Source organism: Benincasa hispida, chromosome 4 (assembly GCF_009727055.1).
Source record: "Benincasa hispida cultivar B227 chromosome 4, ASM972705v1, whole genome shotgun sequence".
NCBI lineage: Eukaryota > Viridiplantae > Streptophyta > Magnoliopsida > Cucurbitales > Cucurbitaceae > Benincasa > Benincasa hispida.
The window spans coordinates 61,939,380-61,964,201 of NC_052352.1; the positions used below are offsets into that span (position 1 = coordinate 61,939,380).

The 24,822-nt window shown below is 30.0% G+C and overlaps 1 protein-coding gene across 3 annotated transcripts; it reads right to left on the reverse strand.

The window, feature by feature from the left end:
• Positions 1-7,830: 7,830 nt before the first annotated feature.
• LOC120076898 (WEB family protein At2g40480) lies at positions 7,831-10,776 on the reverse strand. Of its 3 annotated transcripts, none has more exons than XM_039030851.1 (2): positions 10,319-10,776; positions 7,831-9,666 (listed from the first exon to the last, which is right to left on the reverse strand). In XM_039030851.1, exons 1-2 carry the CDS (start codon positions 10,568-10,570, stop codon positions 8,197-8,199), a joined length of 1,722 nt encoding a protein of 573 aa, XP_038886779.1. In that variant the 5' UTR covers positions 10,571-10,776; the 3' UTR covers positions 7,831-8,196. The 3 variants fall into 3 exon arrangements, with proteins under 3 accessions (XP_038886779.1, XP_038886777.1, XP_038886778.1); XM_039030849.1 differs by having other exon boundaries at positions 7,831-9,672; XM_039030850.1 differs by having other exon boundaries at positions 7,831-9,669; positions 10,319-10,775.
• Between the last annotated feature and the right edge of the window lie 14,046 nt (positions 10,777-24,822).

Here is a 24,822-nt window from a genome sequence, read left to right on the forward strand (position 1 = left end):
TATAAATATAGTATGATAAGTTGGTTATCATTTATGTTTATAATAATATTAATTATTGGATAATTATTTTTTTTTTTAAATAACCAAAGTAGTGGGTGGTTATTGAATCATGGTAACCGTGAGTTTAAAAGGAAAGTGGTTTTCCTATTTACAAAAGAAGTTTTTACAAAACGATTGAAAAGGATTTTGAGTTTTCTCTCTCGTGAAAAAAAAACTCACAAAGGTCAAGTAAATTCAGATTTACTAAACGACGGTTGGATGAGCTAAACGATCGTGCAGAGTAGAGCTAAACGATCGTGCAGTATTTACTAAACGATCGCATAGTTTTGCTAGACGATTGCTGGCCCAAGGTAAACGATTGTGTAAAGTCTGTACGCGACAGACCGAGCTAAACGATCACATAGATTTTGCTAGACGATCGCATAGCTTTATCTAAATGATTGGGCATCGACCTATACGATAGGTCTTCATCTTCTCCCACTTGCTCAGTCGTGTACGCGATCGGTGTTTCCTCTATTTGTCTACCTCATACTAAGTTCGAATAGAGCCCACCCTCTAGATTCTCACACCGAGAATACCAAGGTCGTCTTGTTGGTGGTGTCAAACTCAACTCGACACCATCGAGGTTTTCTAGAGGCCATTCGTTGTTGCGGAGGAGTTCATGACCGAGGAGATCGTTGAGGACGAACGCGAAGTGTTCGTGTTGTGTTACTGCTGTGTTACGATCGTGTAGATCGAGCGTTCGTGGTTGTTGTTGTTGGAGCGATCAGAGTGCGCAATAGGGCATGGAGACACTTCTGCCATTGTGCGTAGAGTTTGATCTCTTTGTGTATTTGTTGTTCATGCTGTAATTTCTGCATTTGAATTGTATAACCGTTTGTTTGAAGTCGACTGTAAATATATGTCCATTCATGATTGTGATTTGGAATTATCGTTCTTCTGCTGCTCATGGAAATCTCGCTTTCGATTTCCTTCATGAAGAACTTCCAAATAAGCCAAGTAGGTAGAAGTTGCATCATAAATTTCAGTAGGGTTTGTCAACATGTGACGAAAAAGGATAATCTTGGAAGGTGGTAATTCGAGTGGTTTACTCTTAATAGTAGAGTGAGTTATAATTCTCTGAGTTGAGAATTATGATTGTCGATGAAAACAATTGACATAGAAAAAGTTGCGATTTCTTTAAATATATTGCCAATATGGAATTTGTTGGAGTTCGAAAAAATATTAGAAGTGCAATTGTCTTGTCCCATATCAAAAGGTTTGAAGATAGAGATGGGCTCCAAGCACTATAAAAGGAGCCTATTGAAGGAAATTTTCGAAAAAGATCCTTTGAGCGGAAGCAAAGATCGATCTAAATTCCATTTTTCATCAAATATAAATTTTACAGTAAAACAAGAACAAGATATGTATTTTCTTAAATTATAGCATGCTTTAAATAAAATACTTAGGGTTTCAAAAACCCTTACCTTTGAAGAACCCTTTCTTCAAGAACTCCCTCGTACAAGCCACGAACGGATCACCTTTTCCACGTAGAACTCCTTCTTCAAAAGGACACCACCACTTGAGAACCCTATGTATTCTCTTGGGACTAAGGATTCAAGCAAGAGTTGTGAGTTTTGCTTGAATCCTTGGAAGAGGGAAAGAGATGAAGAGGAGGAGAGGGAAGAGAAAAGAACTTTGTAAACTTTTTCTTGGAGAGAACTCTTATCTCATAACCAATTGAGGAAGAAGATGAAAAATCTCCAACCACCTTGATCACAACCCAGGTAAAAACATTGAGATAATAAGGGGAGGGAGTTGTAACACCTTCCCTTTAATTAATTTCAATTAAATTAATATTAATAATATATATATATATATATATATATATATATATATATTTATATATATAATTATTATATATTATATATATATATAATAACTACTTTTATTATATATATACACTATATGTTTTAGATCAAATACAACATAAACTATAGATTTTATTTTCTCTCAACAATACATGACATTTAATATAAATCACATTTATATTAAATTAACTTTATGAATCTCATCCATATAATTGATATTTGATCATATCCAAATATTTTAATTCCTCTCAATATAAATCATATTTATATTTAATTACATGAATCTCATTCATATAATTATATTGAATCATATTCAAATTCCTCTCATATTATTAAAATATAATGTATCAAATACATATATTATTAATTATACACATATATAATCAATTTAATAAATATATCATATATAATAATTCTCCTCAATTAATTTGAACACTTCAAATAATCCAAAATTAATCTCTCATTAAATCTCTGTTAAGTTACAGAGGGACCTTATGGACCTGTAGATTGAAGCTTCAACGGTACTTGGATAATCTTTAATTAAATTACCCAACATCCGTTAACTGGTCGGCCACTCTACTAAAAGACCAACAGCTGCATTCTTTGCACTACAGATAAATTTCTGTGTCCATTGGATATAACCAATCAACAGTGCGATGACCCTTCACAAATTGCTCGTAAGTATAGTTAGGCCAAAGTTACCGTTTTGCCTCTATAGATACATTTAACTCCTTATGTACCACTATTCCTCTAATGAACAATAAGTTCATAGTCCCACTATGACCAAGTCCCTCTCGAGCAAGGAGAGGATGTGACCACTATGTTCAAGACCCGAAATCAGTCCTTAAGGGAGCAATTTATCTACTTGCCCCTGCATCGGGGAAGGAGTGAATTTCGTCTTGTGTAGCTGTGTTCCCAACTCCCTGATCAGACGAATCCCCAAAATGGTAGGCTTGTTGAGTTGGCAATCTGGCCACTCTCACTCTTACAAATCAAAGGACTGCCTTCATGAGCAGGAGTTCACAATTCATTTAGGATTCAGGTCATGTCATCTAAGGTCATCCTAGTGAAATGTAAGTCTCTATTATTAACGGCGTTATATAAAGAGACTAACCATTTCGTGGTCCGGTCTTATACAACTCTTTGTATAGGATACTCCCGCTCACATGTCTCCACATAAATGATCAGGATCAGATCATTTGTAACACTTTATAACACTTGTAATACCTACAAAGTAGACTGTATCCGTAGTGTCACAAGGATAAGGTACCCAGTCTTATCCATCTACTACAGACCGTTTAGGTTATTATTTAAACAAGATCCACTTGTATGTCTCTACATACTTGTTTAAATTACATGAAGTAATCACGAATCTTAGTTTATTAGATTGAGTATATGCTTATAAAATAACACTTATTTTATTAACAACAAAATGTTTATACAAAGTTTACAAACTACGAGATTACAAGAGATTTAGGACACCTATACCTTTGGTTTTAAATCGTCTTAATTAGAAACACTTTAAATTTGGTTTGTTAACTCTAGTTGAATTCTTTTTTGTATTCTCTAGTTTGGGAGTGAGAAAAATGGTGTAAGTAGTCAAAGGTTTTAAAAGAGTGTTTTTGTAGTTAGGGTGGAGAGATATTTTTGTGTGATTGTGATAAATTTCACATAGTAGAATTTTTCAGGTTCGTAGTTTTTTTCTTCTCTAATTTGAAGTTTTTCTATGTTTATCTTGTGTTTCTAGTTTTGTTGCTTTCTTTTATTTTCTCTGTTATTTTTTTGCTTAAGTCTGTGGTAATATTGGAATTTTTTTTCTAACACAGTTAGAAATATCTTGATTAGTTGACTTATGTTCATATCGCCATTTCATAAATAGATGTTAAATACAACTAACAGAAAGTTAACATGGTGTAATGGGTGACTTTGGATCGAAAGGTATAATTGACATAAAGTAAGAATAGAAGCATCAAGGTCGAGAATAACAAGGTTTGGGTAAAAAAATAGCACCTTAAACCTAAAATGGGCTTAGGGAGAGATTTGGTTTGTGTCATTAATGTGCACGGCCTCAACTAAGACCGATCCTAATGAATAGTTAATGGGGCAATGTCCCATGCATGCCCTGACCCAAAGCATCACTAATATGAAAATCCTAGTGAATTGAAATTAGACGAAAGGATTGGGTTAGACAAAAGTTGCCTTAGATTAAATATCTTGAGACAAAGAATGAATTTCTTACCCATGATTCAAGAAGCTCTCTTAGCTAAACTTAAAAGAAGTACAAAGGTCAAACTTGATCCATTGTAAAAACTAATTGATCAAGACAACCCTAAAGGCAAGACTTTAATAGCATCCCAAACAAAACCCTAATGGCCCATCATATTCATAACAAAGTTACAAAAAAAATAGCCCTACTTAATATGTTATATAAAGGATAAAATTGAAAATTACTAAATTTACACCAAAATTATTAAATAAAACATAGATAATAATTTGATGATTGGGACAATTCATATCAATCATCCTAGGACCAAAAAGGGCCTAGGGGAAGATGTCCTACCATGGCTGAGGTCAACCCTAGCCAAACACAAAAGTAGGCACACTCCTTGGGTTGGTAGATTATATGAATATCCTAAAGTGACTCCAAAACCTTATCAAAACAACCTAGGTCAATCACCTTTTATAAATAATTTTTATAGTTTCTATGAGGTAACTTGAATCCTACTCTCAAACTCTCTAGCCTCTACACTCTTTCACTCTCTGACTTAAGCATTAGAGTGACGGTGTGTGAGTTTTCTCTTTTGTACGTCATATTCTTCTCCCCATCAAATAAATTCACGATTAATATCACATAAAGGTCAGATACTTCTATGTCCAAATTTTGACATCAACAATGGTATAGTGAGTAGACATAAATTTATAAGGAGAATTAATTAAGCCATAAAATTCTAAGTTATCTTTTTAAGTTCTTAAAAAATGGTTAAAAATATTCTTTTACATTATTGGTTAAGACATTATATCTTTTAACGTTGAGTACTTTTCACTCCCGCTATTGTTAAAAATATATATATAAAAAGAAAGGATAGGAAAAACAAAAAAGGATGTGACACGATCGAAAATAAATGACAGTATTATATCATGGCAAAGAGAACATTTTACAATAATAATTTATAGTATCGTATTCTGTGGTTTGATCAAGATTCCAAGAAAGCAATTAAATTATAGAAATATAGAGGATTTTGTTTGCATTTCTATCAAACCCATAATTTTTAATTTATTACTTTTATGTATTATGAAAAGTTGTCTGCCAAATTTACTTAGACTGCCCGATTCAAATCGATATTATATATTTTTATGATAAGTACGTGTATATACTCTCGTAATTAATATAGTAAATAAAATAGTGAAACTTATTTATTTGAGGAGGAAAATAGTAAAATAAATAATTAAATGTATGCCAAGAGAGAGAGACTATTGAGCAAAAATGTAGATATATAATATAAAGGTTGGGGAATCTCACTCTCACATGACCTTTATGTGCCATTGAATTTGTATTTAGAGGAAGAGGTGATCTGTAAAACAAAATAATCAACATACCAATATTATGTTTGTCACAAACTCTTCGATGCTTAGTTCAAAATGTAGAAGGTAGTAAAATTTTCAAGGAAAAGAAAATGAACTTACTTTTTGTAAAGCCATCACGATGTATTTAAAGGAGGTAAACCTAGAGTTTGCCTTATAACATTTTGAATCGAGCTGCTTGTAACCATTATGGGTTGGCCTAGTAGCAAATGTTCTTAATAAAGGACAAAGAGGTCGTGAAATTAATTCATGGTGGCCACCTACTTAAGATTTAATATATTATGAGTTTTCTTTGACACGTAAATGTTGTAGAGTTTGACGTGTTCTGAATGTTGTAGAGTCAGGTGTATTCTCACATGAGATTAGTCAAGGTACGCGTCAGCTGATCCGAATACTCACACGTGTATATATATATATATAAATCAGACTACTTCCTTCGGCTTGGTTGGATTCCTGTTTGGGCTTTAAGGCCCAATTATTTTTTTGTCTGTTCCAAAACTTTAGTATTGGGCTTATCATGTCTCGAATTTACTATTTGGTGCCATTTTCCATTTTGTATTTGTTTGTTAGGTCTAAAATCTGATTTTAATGTTACCACTTACCAGAGAAAGATCAACATGAAACAAAATATGCATAGAGAGAATAATGGTCGTGAATGTGATCGAGTATTATGTCAAGTGAATTTTATGCATGTCTACAAAAACGGGGTATTTGACCTACCAATTTTATAAATTAATGTTAACTAACTTAACTTCAACTGTACACACTATTAAAGTTTGCACATTTATCGAAAAAATCATCTCACAACTCTACACCTTAAATACATACTTCCTAACTCCAACCTATTAACTCAAAACTCCATAACTCAACTCAGTATCTCAAATATAGTATGCACATAGATATAAGTAAATTTGAGAGAAAATGTGTACGTGTATCAAGACATTAGTGGGAAACAACAATATGGTAGAAAAAACCAGTTAGTAATAAAATATAATATCGAAGCCAAAGTGAGCATAGTTCGGTTAGCATCTGATTTGGGTTGGCAACCATGAAGTTCGTGGTTCGAATCCTTTTACTTCTTATTATACTAAAAAAATATATATATTACATCGAAGAAATTGGTATGTCAAAATGTCTTTTTTTTTTTTTTTTTTTTAATTCAACAAGTTGATATATGTCTTTAACGGTTGGCCACAAATGTCCAATCATACCCCGTGTTGTTCTTTAGGGCTTGGGATTGGGCTTGATTGTAGCCCAAATATAGATGCATATTGACCAACCATAAAATTGAATTGCAAGGTGAATTTAAATCCAAATACTTGAAAATGTGTTTTTCTTTTTTTCAATACGTAGAACTGCAAACCCTTTGGTTGAGAATTTGTTTGTGTAAACCAATTGAATTATGTTAAGGTTATTGCTTAATTTTGTTTTAAGTGAATAAAGAGTATTTTTAAGCCATTTGAAAGTCATTTCAAGTAATACATTTCAAAATTTTGATAAACTATTTGCAAGCATAAGGCCATTGATGCTCTCTCTAATGGTATCTACATCTTCAATACTCACAATTCGTCCCATCCTTCTCCCTTGCAAGTGTAGCCCATAAAACAGCGCATAGTATTGAAAATGTCAATGCCATTACATGGTTCTTTTGCAAGCTTTTGAATTTCACTTTCTTAATTTGGTTGTACTGTTAAACAGCACACGAAGAAACCCAAACAAAGTAGTTTCAATTACGCAAAATAGCAAGCTAAAAGACATTTAAGGTCATTTTACGGTAGGAGAAAAGTAATAAATCAATAGTAATTTCAAAAGAAAAAATGGACCCCAACAGATTACGTGTATTATTGTTTACCCTGTGTGTCTGTACTTGTATTGACACGTGGGGTCCACTACCCAATCTATAATAAAAAAAAAAATACAAATTGATTAAAAAGTAGAGAGTGATCAATCCGTTTACGTTTTTGTTACCGTGAAGTTACAATATGAATCTATCACATTTATTGTTATCATTATCATTTAGGATCAAATCGTAGTGGTAACAATAAATATGACAAATTCATAATTTTAAGTAGACATGACCAAAAGCAATCCAATTACATTTGCGATTCTGACCCATTATGATTGATCGAACAATGAAATCCTAATTACAACAAATTTCATTATGGATTAGTAAACTTGGCCTAACTTCCATGTTCTTTTTGCTTTAAATTAATGTATGATTATTCAGTCTGTCCAGCTCAATATGGTCTCAGTATTGATCTTCTCTGTTTTCAAATCATCATAATGTTACCAAATTTGTATAAAAATGCTTGTTGACAGACCTGTTCTTTTTCCTCCATTGAATTTTAACCCAGATTAGAACAAGCAGCAAACAAAGCAAGTACTTCACTGTTCAATGTTCTTTGTAAACCAAGTGGTAGCAGGCTGGCAGCTTCTTCCAAGGATGCCTCAAGAAAGTGGCAGGGCAATAACAGAGCATACAGCATACCAAAAGCTAAGTTTAAAGGAAAAATACACTTCCAACATCAATTGCCTAGCACACATTATACTCATCAACAATGAAATTTAAGCATCATCCAGTCCCCCTAAGAAATCTCAAACCAAAACATATAACAACCAGTGAAAAAGATAGCTGGAAATTATTGAATATCACAACTGTGGTATTATAACACATCACTCAAAACAGATAGCAACTAATGAATAAATAAATATGTTAGAACCTCACATTTCCTTCCTTCACCAATTGGATGGTACTGTACTGTGTTTATGATTGTGGCTTTTTCTTACTTTGCTTCTTCATGGGAAGAGCTATGTGGATGAAGCCAAACCTTTTTCTTTCTGTTGAGAGATTCTTTTGGTCATTTCTATCATTCTCTATTTTTGAAGGAAGTGTTAGATTCTCCCTTAGTGCATGGAGATGGAGCATTTGACTCAAAGCAACTTTCTGCTTTTCACACTGACCGTCCCTTCTTCCTATGTTTTCTCCTGTTAAACCTTGCTTCCTGCTTAGCACATCTCGCATCGAAATGGTAGATCTTAGAACAGGCTTTGAATCTTTCTTCATTACAACATCTGGCCTACTCATGCTGTGTAATGGAGAACCTTGATGAATGGATGGACGAAAATTCGTGAGAGTGGAATGGTGGAAATTGTTGAGGCTACTGGGGTAGTAAATGGCAGGTCCCTTATGTTCTGGTGTCCATTTTCTTAGAGTCTCTTCAGCTACTAGTTGCTTTCTATTTGCAAGTTCAACTCTATTTAGAGCCTCCTCTAAAGCTTTCTTACCAAGATTAAGCTCCTCTTTTGCTTCCTTCAACTTCTTTGCAATGGTCAATTTGGAAGAATTTGTCTCATCAAACTGATATTCCTCAGGTTTCGTGTTGGAGTTCAAGAGAGATTGCTCTTTGAAGTTAAATGCCATTGTTTCTGGCTCTTGCAAGGAAAATCCAGCTGAATTATCAATGCAACTTAGAGCTTCGACTTCAGCTAAAGCCACTGCCTCTGCTGCTCTTGCAGCCTCTTCCATTTTTCTAGCTGCAACCAACCTTAACTCTGCAGTCCTCAAACTAGCCTTCTTTTGCTCATTTGCTGCCAAATAATTAGATTTCACTCCATTTGTGTTCTTGATTTGCCCACCCATTGGATTCAACTGAGGAGGTTCCCTCATTGTATTGAATGAATTCTCAGTTACATCTTTAAATTCAACATCATCAGTCACTTGGGACTTGGCCTGAATTGGTTTGACCTCCTCATCGAATGAAATTGGACCAGAAAACTTCGATTTCGGTGTAACCCCTTCTCGTCTCTTGGCCAGCAAACTCTTTTCTCTCTTCATTTTCCTATTAAGAGATTCAACAGAAGTTTGAATGACACCCAAATCATTTATAGTCTTTCCAAGGTTCATTTTTGCTTGCTTCAACTCCATTAAGATCATATCAGGTGATGGACAAGAATCTCCTAACACATGTTCATGATTGTTAATGAAATCACCAAAACTTTCCTCGATTTCTTTAACAGTAGTAGGACTTGGAGTCTGTTCCCCTGAATGAAAATTTGGGGCTGGAAAGCATTTCAATGCTTCAGTCCTTAGCTGCCTTTTTAACTCTTCCACCATTCTTTTTGTTGCACCTAATTCTTCCAATACATCAAGTGTTTCCAATTCTTTAACAATCAGATCTTTCTCCAACTCAGCTGTTTGTTCCTCCATCCTCTTAATATCAAACTCCTCAATCTCCTGCTGCTTTATCATGATAGTGAATCAGAAATCACCATAGAAATAAACGAAAGCAAGCCATAACACATAGAAAATGCAGTGTGGTAAATTGATTTTGCAGCTCTGTTCATTTCACTTCAAAAAACTGAAACAAAACCAGGAATGAGAACTTTGCTGAGATCATTATTTAAACAATGTTTTTTTTTTCCTTTTAGAATATATATGTTCAATTCTTCAACCATAATCCTAAATTTCATTTTCATCCAAAAGGAAAACCAGTTCAGCATCACATTTATCCATAGAATTGACAGTGGCCTCAAACTCATATTGTCAAAATAAAAATATTATTATAATAAACCTTATCTATCTTAATCCAGAGTCCCCTGTTTCCACTACTGTCAAATTTCAACCAAAAAACTATAAATTCTAAAATACTGTTTCAGTTCTGAAGCTCCAACCCAGAAAGAAAAAGAAGAAGGTAGATGATATGAAATCAACAAATAAAAAACACAGAAAAAAAAAACGTAAAAGTAGAGAATCAGCACACATTTACGTGGTTCGTTAACCATGTATTAGCTACGTCCACAGCGAGACTACCATACTTGTGGTTCAAAACTGCATATATTCAAGGCATTATTCAAACGGAAGAAAAGGAAGGCAATGCGTTGTTTACCTTGCCAAAGGGTATCCATGGACCGCTGCCGCCGAACCGGGTGACGGCCTCTTTGACCGAGCCGAAAGGTGGATTGGTGTCGATTACAGCCCTGAAATTGAACCGTCGAATCCCAGGCGGGGGAGTGGAAGCGCCACCTCCGGCGGGTCCGAGCCCAAATGGGTCGGAATCGGAACCCATTTGGGGTCTGGTTTCGGCTATACATGGGGTTCGTGGTACTGCCTCGGAAGCTGGGTCCGGTGCTTCCTCCATTGAAGAAGAGAAACGGGTTCGGTTCAGATTGTGATTGTGGTTTATGGGAATTTAAAGAGAATGTGGGTTGGACTTTTTGGAGACGAGTCCATGATGTGAAACCGATCCTCGAAACTATAATGCATCTTCGAGGATTAACGGAGGTAGTGATGATGGTGTTTTTGAGGGGACCGATTCTGCAACTCGGTTCGGAAAAAAAGCTTCACTGAGTTTTAATTTCGAGTTCACTCAATTATTCTCCTCTTGCAGACTCAGCTTTACGGGGATGTTCCTCTGCTTCTAATTCGACGCATGAAAGAACACGTGGAGATCTATAATTGGCGAAAGGAATTACAGTCAAAGTATTTGGTGTTTGACCGTTGAATGTTGGACTTGAATTAAATCTGATTGGTGGGTTTACGTAGTGACGTTGTGGAAATAGAGTTGACCGGAATTTTGATTTTTGAGCGTGGATTGCGGTTAAAAGCGCCAATTAGTAGTTGGCGGTTACATTGGGCCATCATCTTCAGATTGAATCTTGCCGACATGTCGTTCTTTATTTTTTAAATGACAATTTCTCATTTTTATCATTCTAGAAAAATAAGTTACACAAAATAGTAAATTAGCAAAATTTTTATCTTCTTTGATAGAGGTTGATAAAAGTCTATCGATATCTATTGATAAAAGTCTATCACTAATAGACGTTATCTATCAGTTTTTTTTTTTTTTTTTTGTTATTTCTGTAAATAGTTTGATATTTATGAAAATTTTCCTTTTTTTAATAGTAGAATTTGAAACTCTAATCTCTTGGTCATCATAGTATATATCAATTGAATTATATTTATTTTGATCAAATAAAATTATAACTTCCCATCATTTTTCTAAATAATTCACTAAAATACTTAATTGCAAAAAAATAATAATAATAAAATACTAGCTATTTTGGTCTATATATTTTGGAGTTTATTCAATTTAATTCATACCATTAATCTATTGTTAATTTTTTTTTACAAACTTTTTGTTATAGGTTCACATTTTTACTATAAATTTTGAAAATACATTGACATAAAGTATTTCCTTGCATAAAAATTAACATTAATTTTAGGTAATTTTGATTAAAAAAAAAGCTTTTAACAACTCAGTCTAAGATTTATTAAAAATATATAGATTGAAATTAAACCAATCCCAAAATACACCAACTAAAAATGATATTTGAAAATAAAAAACTATATTTGTGAATTTTTTTTTTCACTTCTTGAAATATGCAAATCTTGTATAAAATCAAATGGCCTATAGGTTTTTAATTTGAATATATGATTAAAAAGAAGATGAATAGTTAATGTGAAAGTAAATTGTGTGCAATTTCTTTTCTTGTGTGTGTATTTTTTTTTTTTTCTCTCAATGAGTGCTTTAGTCCTTTATTTTTATTTATTTTTTCTTTTCTGGTCTATGCTTCTTCTTTTTGATACTTTTGTATTTTTAAAATTTGGAAAAGCATAAAGTAAAAGATTTCATCCAACAAAGAAGTTTCGAAGAGAGTGACAGCCTCTCCTACGTACAAAACTTTATAGGTCACATAATAATTAATAATTTGCTCATTTGGCAATATTTGGATACTTTCCATTCTATGATAATTGGGAATTTGGGAATTTGGGATAGTCTTCAATAATGCATTTACAAAACTAATAACTAATAATTATTTTCACAAAAATTATAGTAAATCATGTAAAATAACACTAAATATGACAATCTCTAGAAAAAATTATTTGTGACAACAAATGTGAAAAATTCGCTATAAAAATTGTTTTCACAATATCTATTAAAATGAAATGAATAATACCGATGAATGTAATCTTCAATATAATTGTGTATGATATCACATACACCTTTTTTAGAATAGCCTTCATCTTATATCGTAAAAATGTAACTTTTTCCAAGTTTTAAGAGCGATGAAAATCTACTCAAATTTTAAAACTTTGGCATAATTTAACCATGATTTGATTGTATTAAACTTTTAAATGTGTGATTATTTTGAAGGGGAAAAATAATATATAATCTAAAATGATAATTGATAAATATAAATTTATGTATTTAAACTAATAATGGTATTAATTTAAATCTTAAATTTTCGTAAATGTATAAAATTACATCCTCCTCCAGATTTTGTTCGACCAATAACGTGTAAAATTTATAAATTGAGTCAATTATACTCCTAAACTTTCATAAGTCAAATAATGTAAATCATTTATTAGATCACTTTTGATAATCATCTATGCATTGATTCATAAAGATGTATAGAATTCTTGAAATATTGATTTTATAAAAAAAAAAAAATTGGACAATTCCAAAAAAAAAATTATGAATAATAATTTAAATGTATTCTTTTATAAAAATTTAAGATTAAATTTATATAATTATAAATTTCACATGAGATGGTAATTGAGAATATAAATTGATACCATTTAAATGGATAGAAAAACAAAAAAAAATAAGGGGTGTTATTTTCTCAATAATTAACATTAGCTTACTTATTTTATAAGGAAACAATTATGAAGGTGATTGAAATGTTGTAAATGCAAAGACCAAGAAAAAGGGGGAAAAAGTGACACCTGACATTAATTTGCTTTTTGAAATTCATTAATTAATGAATTGATTATTCAAAATCCATATATAAAATAATCTAAAACAAATGTGCAAAGTGAAACACCTTTGAATAAACTATAAGGTATGATCCTGGTTGTGTTTTACTGTTTTGTTTGTGTGAGGTCCCATAAAAAATTGAATTAAAAAATAAAGCTGGGTCTAATAACCATTTCATCCTTGTTTTTTTATAATAATAATAATAAATAAGTATATTTGCTCCCTATTTCTTTTCATGACTGGCATAATTCTTAAGTACAATGATTCAATTTTTAACCAAATTCAAAAAACAAAAATAAGTTTTTAAAAACTACTTTTTTTTTTTTCAAATTTTGGTTTAGTTTATTAAATCATTGGTAAAAAATAGATAACAAATGAAGAAATTTGAAGATGGAAGTAGTGTCTTGTCTATAAGCTTATTTTTCAAACATCAAAAACCAGGTCAAAATATTTTGAATTTCGAGTATTCATTTAATTTATGGTTCTTGAAATATATGTTTGTTTTCTCTCACTTTACATATCATGGTTTTTGACATTTGAATTCTTCATCAAATTTTAAAAACAAAAACAAAATTTTGAAACTCTCTTTTTAAGCCTAATTTGGTAATAATTTCATTTTTTATCTTGTTTCTTATTCATCTCTTCATTATAGTTTTCATGTATTTTAACGAAACATTTGAATTTATAATCGAATTTTAAAAACAAAATATATTTTTTATTTTATTTTATTTTATTTTTTGAAAACATTGGGATGAAAGTAGTTTTATAATCTTAATTTTCAAAAACTAAAAACAAAAAACCAAATAGTTGTCAAATAATATCCTAATTTTTAAAACTTGGTTTGATTTTTGAAAATATTAACAAAAAAAAAAAAGTAACGCGATAAATAAACTTATAAGATGGAAGTCGTACTCATAAATTTGATTTTTAAAAGTAAAAAACTATAATCTAAGGTCTAGTTAAATAACCATTTGACTTTTAGTTTTTTTTATTTTTGAAAATTAACCTTATAAATACTACTACTTTCACTTACAAAATTTTATTTGCTTTGTTATCTAGCTTCCATTAATATTTTAAAAAATCAAATCAAATTTAAAAATTAAAAAAAATAATTTTTAAAAACATATTTTTATTTTTAGAATTTAACTCAGAATTTAAGTATATCTTCGATAAATATGAACTCATAATACGAAATTAAAAAAAAAAAAAAAAAGTTGACATAATTTTTAAATATAGAAAACTAAAAACAATGTTACTAAATAGAGTTTAAATTATTTAAATTTGAAAATAAATCCCTATTTAATTTAATTAAAAGTTGGTGATGATTAGAGAATTTGCAAATTTGGGGAAAAAAGATGTGGTGAGGGAGAGGAAGAAGAAAAGAAAATATTAAATTGGATATTTTAATATTTATATATATTTCCTTTTGATGATTTAAAATGATTATATAAAAGAAAAAGAAAGTAAAGGAAAGAAAAAAAAGAACGGGGGAATAAAAGCATGATTGCGGCGAGTGCATCACTTTAACTTTTTCACAACCAAACCAATTAATTTCCTTTTTTTTAGGATTCATTCATTCACTTCTTTTTTCTCTTTTTCTTTTTCTTTTTCTTTTTTTTTAAAAAAAAATCTCCGATCCCTATGTTACGACGTCGTCTTTACCAATTACATTTTTGTTAGTGCACAATTCATAGCTTCAACATCTTTTTTTAAAACTGTTAATTTGTAAAAATCAGAAATGACATTGACAACACATGTCTTCTTTTACTAATTAATTTCCCGATAAAGACTATTTATTTCTCAATTTTGTTACTCGGAATCTTTTTTTTATTTATTTACTACTTTTCCTCCAATTTCATTATTATAACATTTATATTATAACTTACAAGTTTAGTTTTTCATTATTATAAAAATATAATAATTTCGTGTCACAAAATTAGAAGTTTAGATCCCAATTTTGTTATTCTCATAAAAATAATAATAATAATAACAATTTCGTTATTTAGTTTCTATTTTTAAAATGTATGCTTGTTTTATCCCATTTTTCAAGTATGGTTTTACCTTTCTAATTTAAATTCATGGTTTTTCAGCTAAATTCTACAAATAAAAATAAGTTCGTGAAAACTTATTTTTATTTTTTATTTTTAAACTTTGACTTGAATTTTTAAAATATCACTATAAAGTAAATAACAAAATATAGAAATTTATAGGTGGAAGGGTGAATATATGCTTAAATTTTAAAAATCAAATAGTTATCAACGAAGGTTTAATGATCTATTAAATATAAGATTCAATTGTATGTATAATAGTTATGTTTGTTTTCTCTCAATTTCTTATCATAGTATTCATCTTTCTAAAGTAAAATTGTTGAATTTTTAACTAAATTATAAAATAAAAACATGTTTTCTTAAAACAATTTTTTTTTCAAAATTTTATTGGTTTTTGAAAATATCGATAGAAATTAGATAATATAGTAAAGAAATTTAGAGGTGAGAGGAGTGTTAATTAATTTGTTAATTTCTAAAAATGAAATAATTATCAAATGAGATGTAATAATTAATTGTGGACTTGTTGAAATGTTTAAATCAATTTTTTTTAGGAAAAAAAAATGATGGATCTTTATAATCACACTTTTGATAAATGTTGCATTACTGTTAAATGTATCTCTTTACAATTGTCAGCTACTCTTAAAACAAAGAAACACAAAACAAACCCTTTGGGCTCACATTTATATGAGCCCAATTTCTTCTTTAACATTTTCATTTAGGCCATCATGTGTCTTTATAAATGAACTCATGATGCCCAATCCAATAACCTCACATTGCTTGCTAATCACAATCATCTCCAAAAATAATTGTGATTTAACTTAATTATCTTTACTTTAAAAGACTATTTAGGAGTACTTTTAATTTTACTTTATATTCAAAATAATCAAGTTTAGCAATAATTTTATGTCAATTCGATCATAATTTAGTAGATAAGATATCTATTACTATTTTGAAAGTTGAAGATTCAATCTCCCATCTTTACACGGTAATTAAATAAAATACTCTTAGTTAATAAGAATCTTTTTAGAAGTATTTTTTATACGGAGAAAACATATTTGTCATTCCAAAAGCATTTGAGCCTAAATTATATAAACATTCATTCACCAACCTTATATGATGTTGTTGAATTTTTCGTAAAACTCGAAAAAATTAAATGGTGAGTACAGAATAAGCTTTAATCAGAGCATTCCATTGTTCCTTTGATATAATAATTGTAACATATTAATTATCCTATCTACCTATATGTGGACCACCAAAATTAATGTTTACCATTCTTTACAACTCCATTTTACATGATTTTTGGTTCACACTATCAATACCCCAACCAATAAGCCATATGCATATTAATTTCCAAAACATTTTTCGCGAGTTCCATTCATCTATATTTCGAAATTGGGGAATTAAGTTAAAGCTGCATTTTGATACATATCTGACTTTAGATTTATGTTCCCATAATGTAACCTAATTTTCAGTCTACTTCTTCTACTCATGATTGATTCAATCATGAACGTAACGATTAGTTTCATGTGTATATAGATCTAATTAATTCGTATTATTGATACCAAAATCTAAATAAAGGAAAATGTATCTAACTTTCACGACAATTGTAAATTTGTAATTTAGGAAAGATGTGACTTGCAAAATAAGAAGAATATGGACACCGGTGTCGTACTTGTCACAACACCGTTGTTTTTGGTCGTAGGAGTGTTAGAGATAAGAGTGAATTACTTCTTTTGAAATCATAATGATGTATATGTAGAAAAATTGACCTAGGATTTTCCCTCTCTTCTTTGGACTTGATTATGAATATCCACATTTCTGACTCTCGAGATGAAGGGTCTCAGCCTCGTCCCTTGGCCTCATCCAGGGCCGAGGTCAAGTGTAACTCCTCATGGACCTTCGCTCATGGCTCAATTGGCCCAATGTCTATTTGAGTCTTGGGTCGGGTATTTCAATCTCGAATTTCACCTTTTATCTCATTTGAGTCTAATTCCTCTGTAACGACCCGAGTTCAGGAGGGGGAGGGGTGCATGAATGAACCGATATCACATCTGAATGAGAGAGATCTTGAGGACATGAAAGTATGGTTAAGAAAGGCTTAAGAATTGAAAGTTACTACCTATACCAATAAGATGCGCCTTCCTTTTCGGTGGCTCAATCATAAAAACTCCAAAGGGAATTTTCCTAGGACTCACGTGAATGAGGACAAAACATGCTAAAAGGACTTGTTGTGTTAAAAAAAACCTGATGACCCGAAATAACGATCAACCCAACCCAACCCCGCGGTTTGGGTTGGGTTAGGTTCAAATAAATGAAAATTTTATGGGTTAGGTTGGTTCAAGAGTTCATCTAATATAACCCGAACCAACCCGAATTTATTATTACCTTTAAAATATGTTTTTTTATTACTTATAACACAATTATTTATACATATATTGATTTTAATTTTATTTAATTTCAATATTTTTTAATAATTTATTATTCAACAACTCTTAAAAGTAGTTTCTTCGCATTTTAGAAAAAAAAATCACTATTTAAATTGAAATTGAGTTGTTAATCTTAATTCAATATATGAAAATAATTAAATAAGTTTTTTACGTATTTACGTTGTGCTTCTTTTTAGAACAAAATTTTAAACAAATGACCCGATTAACCGAATCAACCCAACCCAAATATTTCATGGTTGGGTTGGGTTGAGTTCATTTTTTAATAAGGGTTATTTGGGTTGAAGAAATTTATAACCCAAACAATTGGGTTGGGCCTAAAAAGTCTTTCAACCCAACCCATGAACACGCCTAGGACTTGTGTTGGTTTATGGGGATAACTTCCTCTTCGAGAAGTATTCAAGGTACGTAAGGACGATATAGCCAGGTCTCAGGGAAATCATTCAAAGCACGTAAGGACGACATAGCCAGGTCGAGGCCATCCAGATTCCGAATCTTAGGCCTAGGGTGTTACATCCTTTTTAATACAAACTTTCGCATAATAGAAATCATCGATTACATAAATTAAGATTTCTTCATTTTTACTTATATAAAAATTAAATGTAGATTTTATATAAAATTCATATAGCTTTTATGTGGAGTAGCTTCATTTTTTTAAAAAAAACAAGTAGCTTCACCTTTTTAATGAGTGAAAAAGAAATACAACAGACAGATTATGAAAGATTTTTAAAAAGATACATATGAACAACATGTGAACTATAGTTATTTGGTATATGTACATAATATTTGTTCCCTTGTCATATTCAGCAGACAAAAACCTTATATAGTGACATGGAAGGATACGATACGTGTCTCATCCTCCATACCATTTTGAGCTTTTTTCCTAAGATATTTAAAAAATTAGTTATGTGTTTAATCTCTTTTTAAGAAAGAAAAAAAAAAAAGAAAAACGTTGCTATAAAAAAAAAAAAAGTTTTTTTTTTAATAATTTAGTTAAGATTTAATTTTAAGTTGAATACGACATCTATGCATATTGTCACTTAACCTATAATTTTGACTATATTTTGTGTTCACCCAAAAAATCATATGATAATGAAAATGTTAGTATTTTATTTACATACTACATAGATCTTCTCCAACTTAATCTCTAGTGTGCATGTGGAGAGCAAATATTCAAAATCTTTCCTAAATTAATTTTTTTTTTTTTTTATTGTATGTGAGGTGCGAAAATTGAATATTTAGATTTTGAAATTTTATTAATTTTGACTCTAATATAATATTAAATGTACTGACTGAAATTGTTAGAGTATTTATATAAATGTTAAATTTACCTTCGTCCATTAATTTAAATTTTGAAAAGTTACAATAGATGGCAGTTTGAATATGTTACTTTGTAGATGTGTCACCTGAAGGGATTGAACCCAATGCGGAAGCGTGAAATCGCTTTTGTCTTTGAATTGGGATGAGAAAAACATAATCGATTTACAAGAAAATTAAGGTTAAACATTCAATTAGGGGAACTTGAAAAAAAAAAAAAAAAAAAAACCTTTGAACCACCAAAACCTTCAAGAAATTTCTACGAATTTCCTATGTACGAAATCCCAAAAACTCGAACAACAAGACACCACCAATAAGACTTCCCTGCTATGTCTCCAAGAGGATCAATGGATGGTGGGATCCAAAATTTACATGAAAGTTTTTTATTTGAAATTGAGAGAGAATATAGAGAGATGAGATAGTGAGTGATAGTTTTGGAGATCAATAACTTCTTCTAAGTTTCTGTGTTTTTTTTAACACAAAAACCACATGAGGGAAAATAACCCCTCACCTGCACTCTCCATTCCCCTACATAAATGTAAGTAGGGATGGCAAAGGGATCGGGGCGAGACAGGGATGCACTCCCCATCCCCGTGGAGATTTTTAATCCCCGACCCCGCCTCATTCCCCGTTTTGGGGAGTCGAGGTCGAGTCAGAGAATCCCCATTTGGGAATTCGGGTCCTTCGGAGAAAAATCCCCGCTTTTTATTTTATTATTTTACTATTTTTATTATTTAAAATTAATTAAATTTAATATTGATAATGAAATTGTAACTTTTATACGGGGAATTAGTATTATTTTTATATATAGTTGATTAAATTAAACATTACATGTTTTTTTAATTATAAATTAATAAAAATTAAATTTATTAGATTAGATGTTTAAAATTAAAAAAGAAAAAAAAAACATAAACATATCGTTTTAATAATATATTATTATTATTATTATTATTATTATTATTATTATTATATATTAACAATTAAAAAAATCGAGGTAGGGAAGGGGATTGGGTTCAGGGTCGGGGACGGGGCGAGGATCCCGTCCCCGCCCATAAATCCCTGGTTTGACCCTCGTCTCTAGTCAAACCGGGGATTTCTCGTTCCGATCAGTTCAGGGACCCACGGAAAATTTTGTCTCCTGTAAGGGAATTATTTTATTTTAAATTAATTAATTTATTTAATTAATAATTATATTAATCATATTTAATATATAATAAATATTAATTAATTAATTAATTAACTATTAATTAACCCATATAAATATCACATATTTATTTAATTCATATAAAAATGCATCTCTTTCTTAACCTATAGTTTCAATATGAATCCAGTTCATATTAAATTTTACTATATGGTTTTAATATAAGTCCAATTCAAATTAGTTAAACATTTGGATGCTATCCAAATATTATTCTTTCATATTATATAGTTTTAATTATAAATCATATTTATAATTAACTATATACTGCAATGTTCATTATACATTATACTTTATATTAATCCTTATTAGTATAAAATTCCCAAAAATAATTTGAACAATTCAAATTATTCCAAAATTAATTGATCTTTGTTTTACCCTTAATGAGCTAAGAGGAGAACCTAATGGATTTATAGATTAGAGGCTCCAATGATTGGAAATTAAATTAATCAATTGGAAATTAAATTAATCAAACTCTTTAATTAATATAATCATCCTTCATTAACTCTGGGTCACTCCACTAAAGACCTACAACTATACTCTTCTATAGATCTATTTCTATGTCTATGAATATAACCGGTCATCAATAAGTCGATCCTTCACGAATTACTCGTATTTACAGTTGGGTCAAAATTACCATTTTACCCTTGTAATTACATTTTTCTCCTTAAATCTCACTAATTCTCTAATGAACAATATGTTTATGGTCCTAACATAAAAAATCCCTCACCAACCCTTTTTTTTTATACTAATCCTCCCTAGTAGGGCTTGTAAAAGCATCTGGGAAGGGAAAAGACTGGAGGCCAATGAGAGGGAAGGGCCCTTCAAAACCCGGAGTCAACACTTAAGAGAGCAATACATCTACTTTCCCTAGAAGCGGGAAGGAGTGAATTTCATTTTGTGGAGTTATGTTCCTAGCTTCCTACTCGGACAATCTCCTAAATGATAGGTTTATTGAGTCAGTAACTTGGGTCACTCTCACGCATACAAATCAAAGGATTGCCCTCATAGATGGAAATTCATAACTCACTCAGGATTGAGATCGAGTTATCTATGGTCATCTTATCGAGTCAAAACCTACGGTGTTGTAAAGAAAGATTAATCATTTCTCGTTCTGGTCTTATACAAACACTTTATACAGGATATGCTTACTCACATGTTTCCACATGAACGATTTGGATCAAATTGTTTGTAACACTTACAAAATGGGTTGTATTCGTAGTATCACAAGGATAAAGCACCGAATTGTCTCCATATATTGAAGGCCTTTTTGGTTATTACTTCAACATGATCCACTTATATGTCTACTATATACTGTTCAAGCTCATAAAATAACCTTGGATCTTAGTTTATTGGATTGAGTTAATGCGTTCTAAATGTCAAATAAAATATTGCTTATTTTATTAAATAAATAATTTGTATCTATAAATCACAAATTGCAAGATCCACAAGATTTAAGACACTAAATCCAATAACCCATATTTTATATTTTACAAATATGACAAAAACTTCGAATGTGAATTTCTAATTATTTTTTATTCCATATTTGTATTAAAATAATCAATTGATAGAGAGAGAGAGAGAGAGACGACCTGCAACAGGCCACTGGATGTGTGGCGGTTGGTGAAGGTAAGCAGTAGGGAAGATAGAGCGATGGCCGTCGACAAATGGTATTATATAGTACTGGTTGGTAAAAGAGAGATGTTAGGAAGGGGGGTGTTGCGTACGAAAAGGAAGTTTAGGTTCTCTTTTTAATCTAAGTGTGTATCATTATAAAATATAACAACTCAATCAAGTACATCACTAATATAAACAAGTGCACCCTTACCAAGTTTTATCAATAGTATATCAGTAAGGTATATCGATAGTCAGTCAAGTGTATTAAATGTATATCAGTAGTGAGGGACATTTGCGACCTTTTGCATTTTTTATATGTGTGCTAGGCTTCATTTTTTTTATTTTTGCAAACAACAAACATGTGAGTTACCAGCATAATTAATGTACTTTGTTTTGCCCTATTTGCAAGTGGCTCCTAAATTTTTGGGTCAATTAGGGCCTGTTTGATAATGTTTCTGTTTCCTATATTCCTTTTCTTGTTTCTTGTTTTTTGTTTCCAGTTTCCTACTTTTTAAGAACTAGAAATAGGAATATGTTTGACAACTATTCTCGTTTCTCGTTTCTTGTTTCTTGAAAAAAAAAAAAAAAACCCTAAACATAAACAAAAACTTGTTCAATAATCATTTCTCTTTCTCGTTTATTGTATTTTTCTTACCTTTTCTCCTATTTTTTAGTTTAAATATAATTTAATTATGTAATATATATATATATATATAACAATTATAAAACAGAATTTATATTATCAAATATACCTAAGTTTCGATGCAAAATTAATAATGTTAATAGAATTGTTTATATCATTCATATGTTGCTAAATTTGATTTGCAATATTATTTCTTACTTAAGTCATTTATCTGAAATGATGTTGACTCAAACCAACTAAATTATATTATTATGTTAATGTCATTGTTGTAAAATATAAAAATGAACTAAATGAATGTCTTAGTAAACAAAATTTATAAATGGTAAAATCTAACTTGTTCTGAAGGTACTAAAATTTTTTTAAAAAATTAAATAATATATAAACATCCCTATTCCAAAATTTAAAAATATTTTAATATACATATTAAAATTTTGAAAATTAAAATAATATATAAATCAAAATGAAAATTAAATTAATATAAAATATAAAATCAAATAAATAAAAATAAAAGAAAGAAAGAAATATAAAAGATAATATAGAAAAGAAAACAAATGTAGAAGAAAGAAAGAAATATAAAACTAAAGAAGAAAAATAAAAAAGGAATGGCTAGCCTAGGAATTGAAACCAAGTCGTTAAAGCTAGAGAAAGTTGGGACACATCTAATAATATAAGTAAAATAGAAATGAAATAAGGCGAGAAACCATGTTTTATAGTTTTCTCAAATTTGATCTCACTTTTAGAGACATTTCTTAAATTCTAAAAACAAGAAACGAAAACACTTATCAGATAAATCAATTTCTTAAAAGATGAGAAACGGAGACAGGAAACGAGAAACGAAAATGTTATCGACTAAGTTGTTAATGACTTAAGATGATATTCGAGTTAAGCATATATATATCTACATAAAAATATTAAAGAAAATCCTAAGTATGGAAAAAAAATCATTGGACACGAATACAATTGAAATCCATAAACATGTCTAACAAACTAGCAATGGCCACATAGGTATTATATTATGAGGGCTTTAATCACATCTCTTTCAACATCTCTCTCCAACCATCTTTCTTTTATTAAAAATATAAATAAATAAATAAATCACATTAAAGTAGCAAGCTTTCATGGAGGGATCATATGGACCACGACCATCTCTTATTTATTTCACCATCTTCACGCTCATAAACCCACAACAAATAATAATAATAAAACCACTAGTGGGACTAAATTTATAAATTCGAAATTTACTCAACGAATTTTTAAATTTTTTTTCCTATGTAGTCTATAGACTTTAAAAGTATTTAATAAGGCATTGAATGTCAATTTATGTTTAATAATTCTTTTTTTTTAAAAAAAAAAATTTGTCCTTAAACTTTAGTTCTAGCTTCTATTTGATTCATAAGTTTTAAAATACTACACATTTAGTCTTTAAGTTTTGATTATTGTCTTAATTTAGTCTCTAAATCTTAAAATGTAACAGTTTCGTCATTCAATTTTGAGTTTTGTTTCAATTTGATCATTAGAATTCAAAATTTTACATTTTTATCCTCTATTTTTTTTTATTAATCATTCACTTTTAATCATTGACATCAATGACTATTAATTAATTTAAAATAATTGTGAAGTAAAATTTTAAATTTAATTATAAAAATGATGCAAAATAGTGAAATTAATAATTATAATTTGTTTAATGATTTTAAATTTATTAAAATACATTAACACTATTGGCAATAAATGAGTATTTAATGAAAAATCTAATTCTTAAAATATATGGATTAAATTTTAAAAAAATACTCAAATGTCAAAGGTAAAATTGTAACATTTTGAAATCTCGGAACTAAATTGAAACCAAATACAGAACTTAAACTAAATTTATAATATTTTAAAATTTAAGAACCAGATAAAAACTAAACCCAGATAATATAGATATTTTTTTTTAGGTAAAGAGTAGAGAGCGGACATTCAAACACTCCCCAACACCCTTAAACAAAAGGAGAAAAACTCCTTCCAGATCAAAGGTGTTAAAATATGAACGGATTTGTTTTTCTCTCAATATGACAAAAATAGATTATATTAACAACATTTCTAACAAAAACAATATCTCGATAAAGACTTCAAAATGTATGTTTAATAAATTTTTAAACTTTAAAAATATATAATAGTCTCTGCATTAAAACTAAAATTGAAAAAAAAAAAAAAAAAAACCTGTGTCTCTCAACTGTCTTTCCATGATGCCCTTCTTTACTTTCTGCATTTGCCAATGGGGCCATCTTCTCTCCCCTTATTAAATTCCTACCCACATATTCAACCAAGAAACTCTAACTAATTTTTACCCCTTTAATTAATTTACTAACTAAAACAGGGTTGGTTAA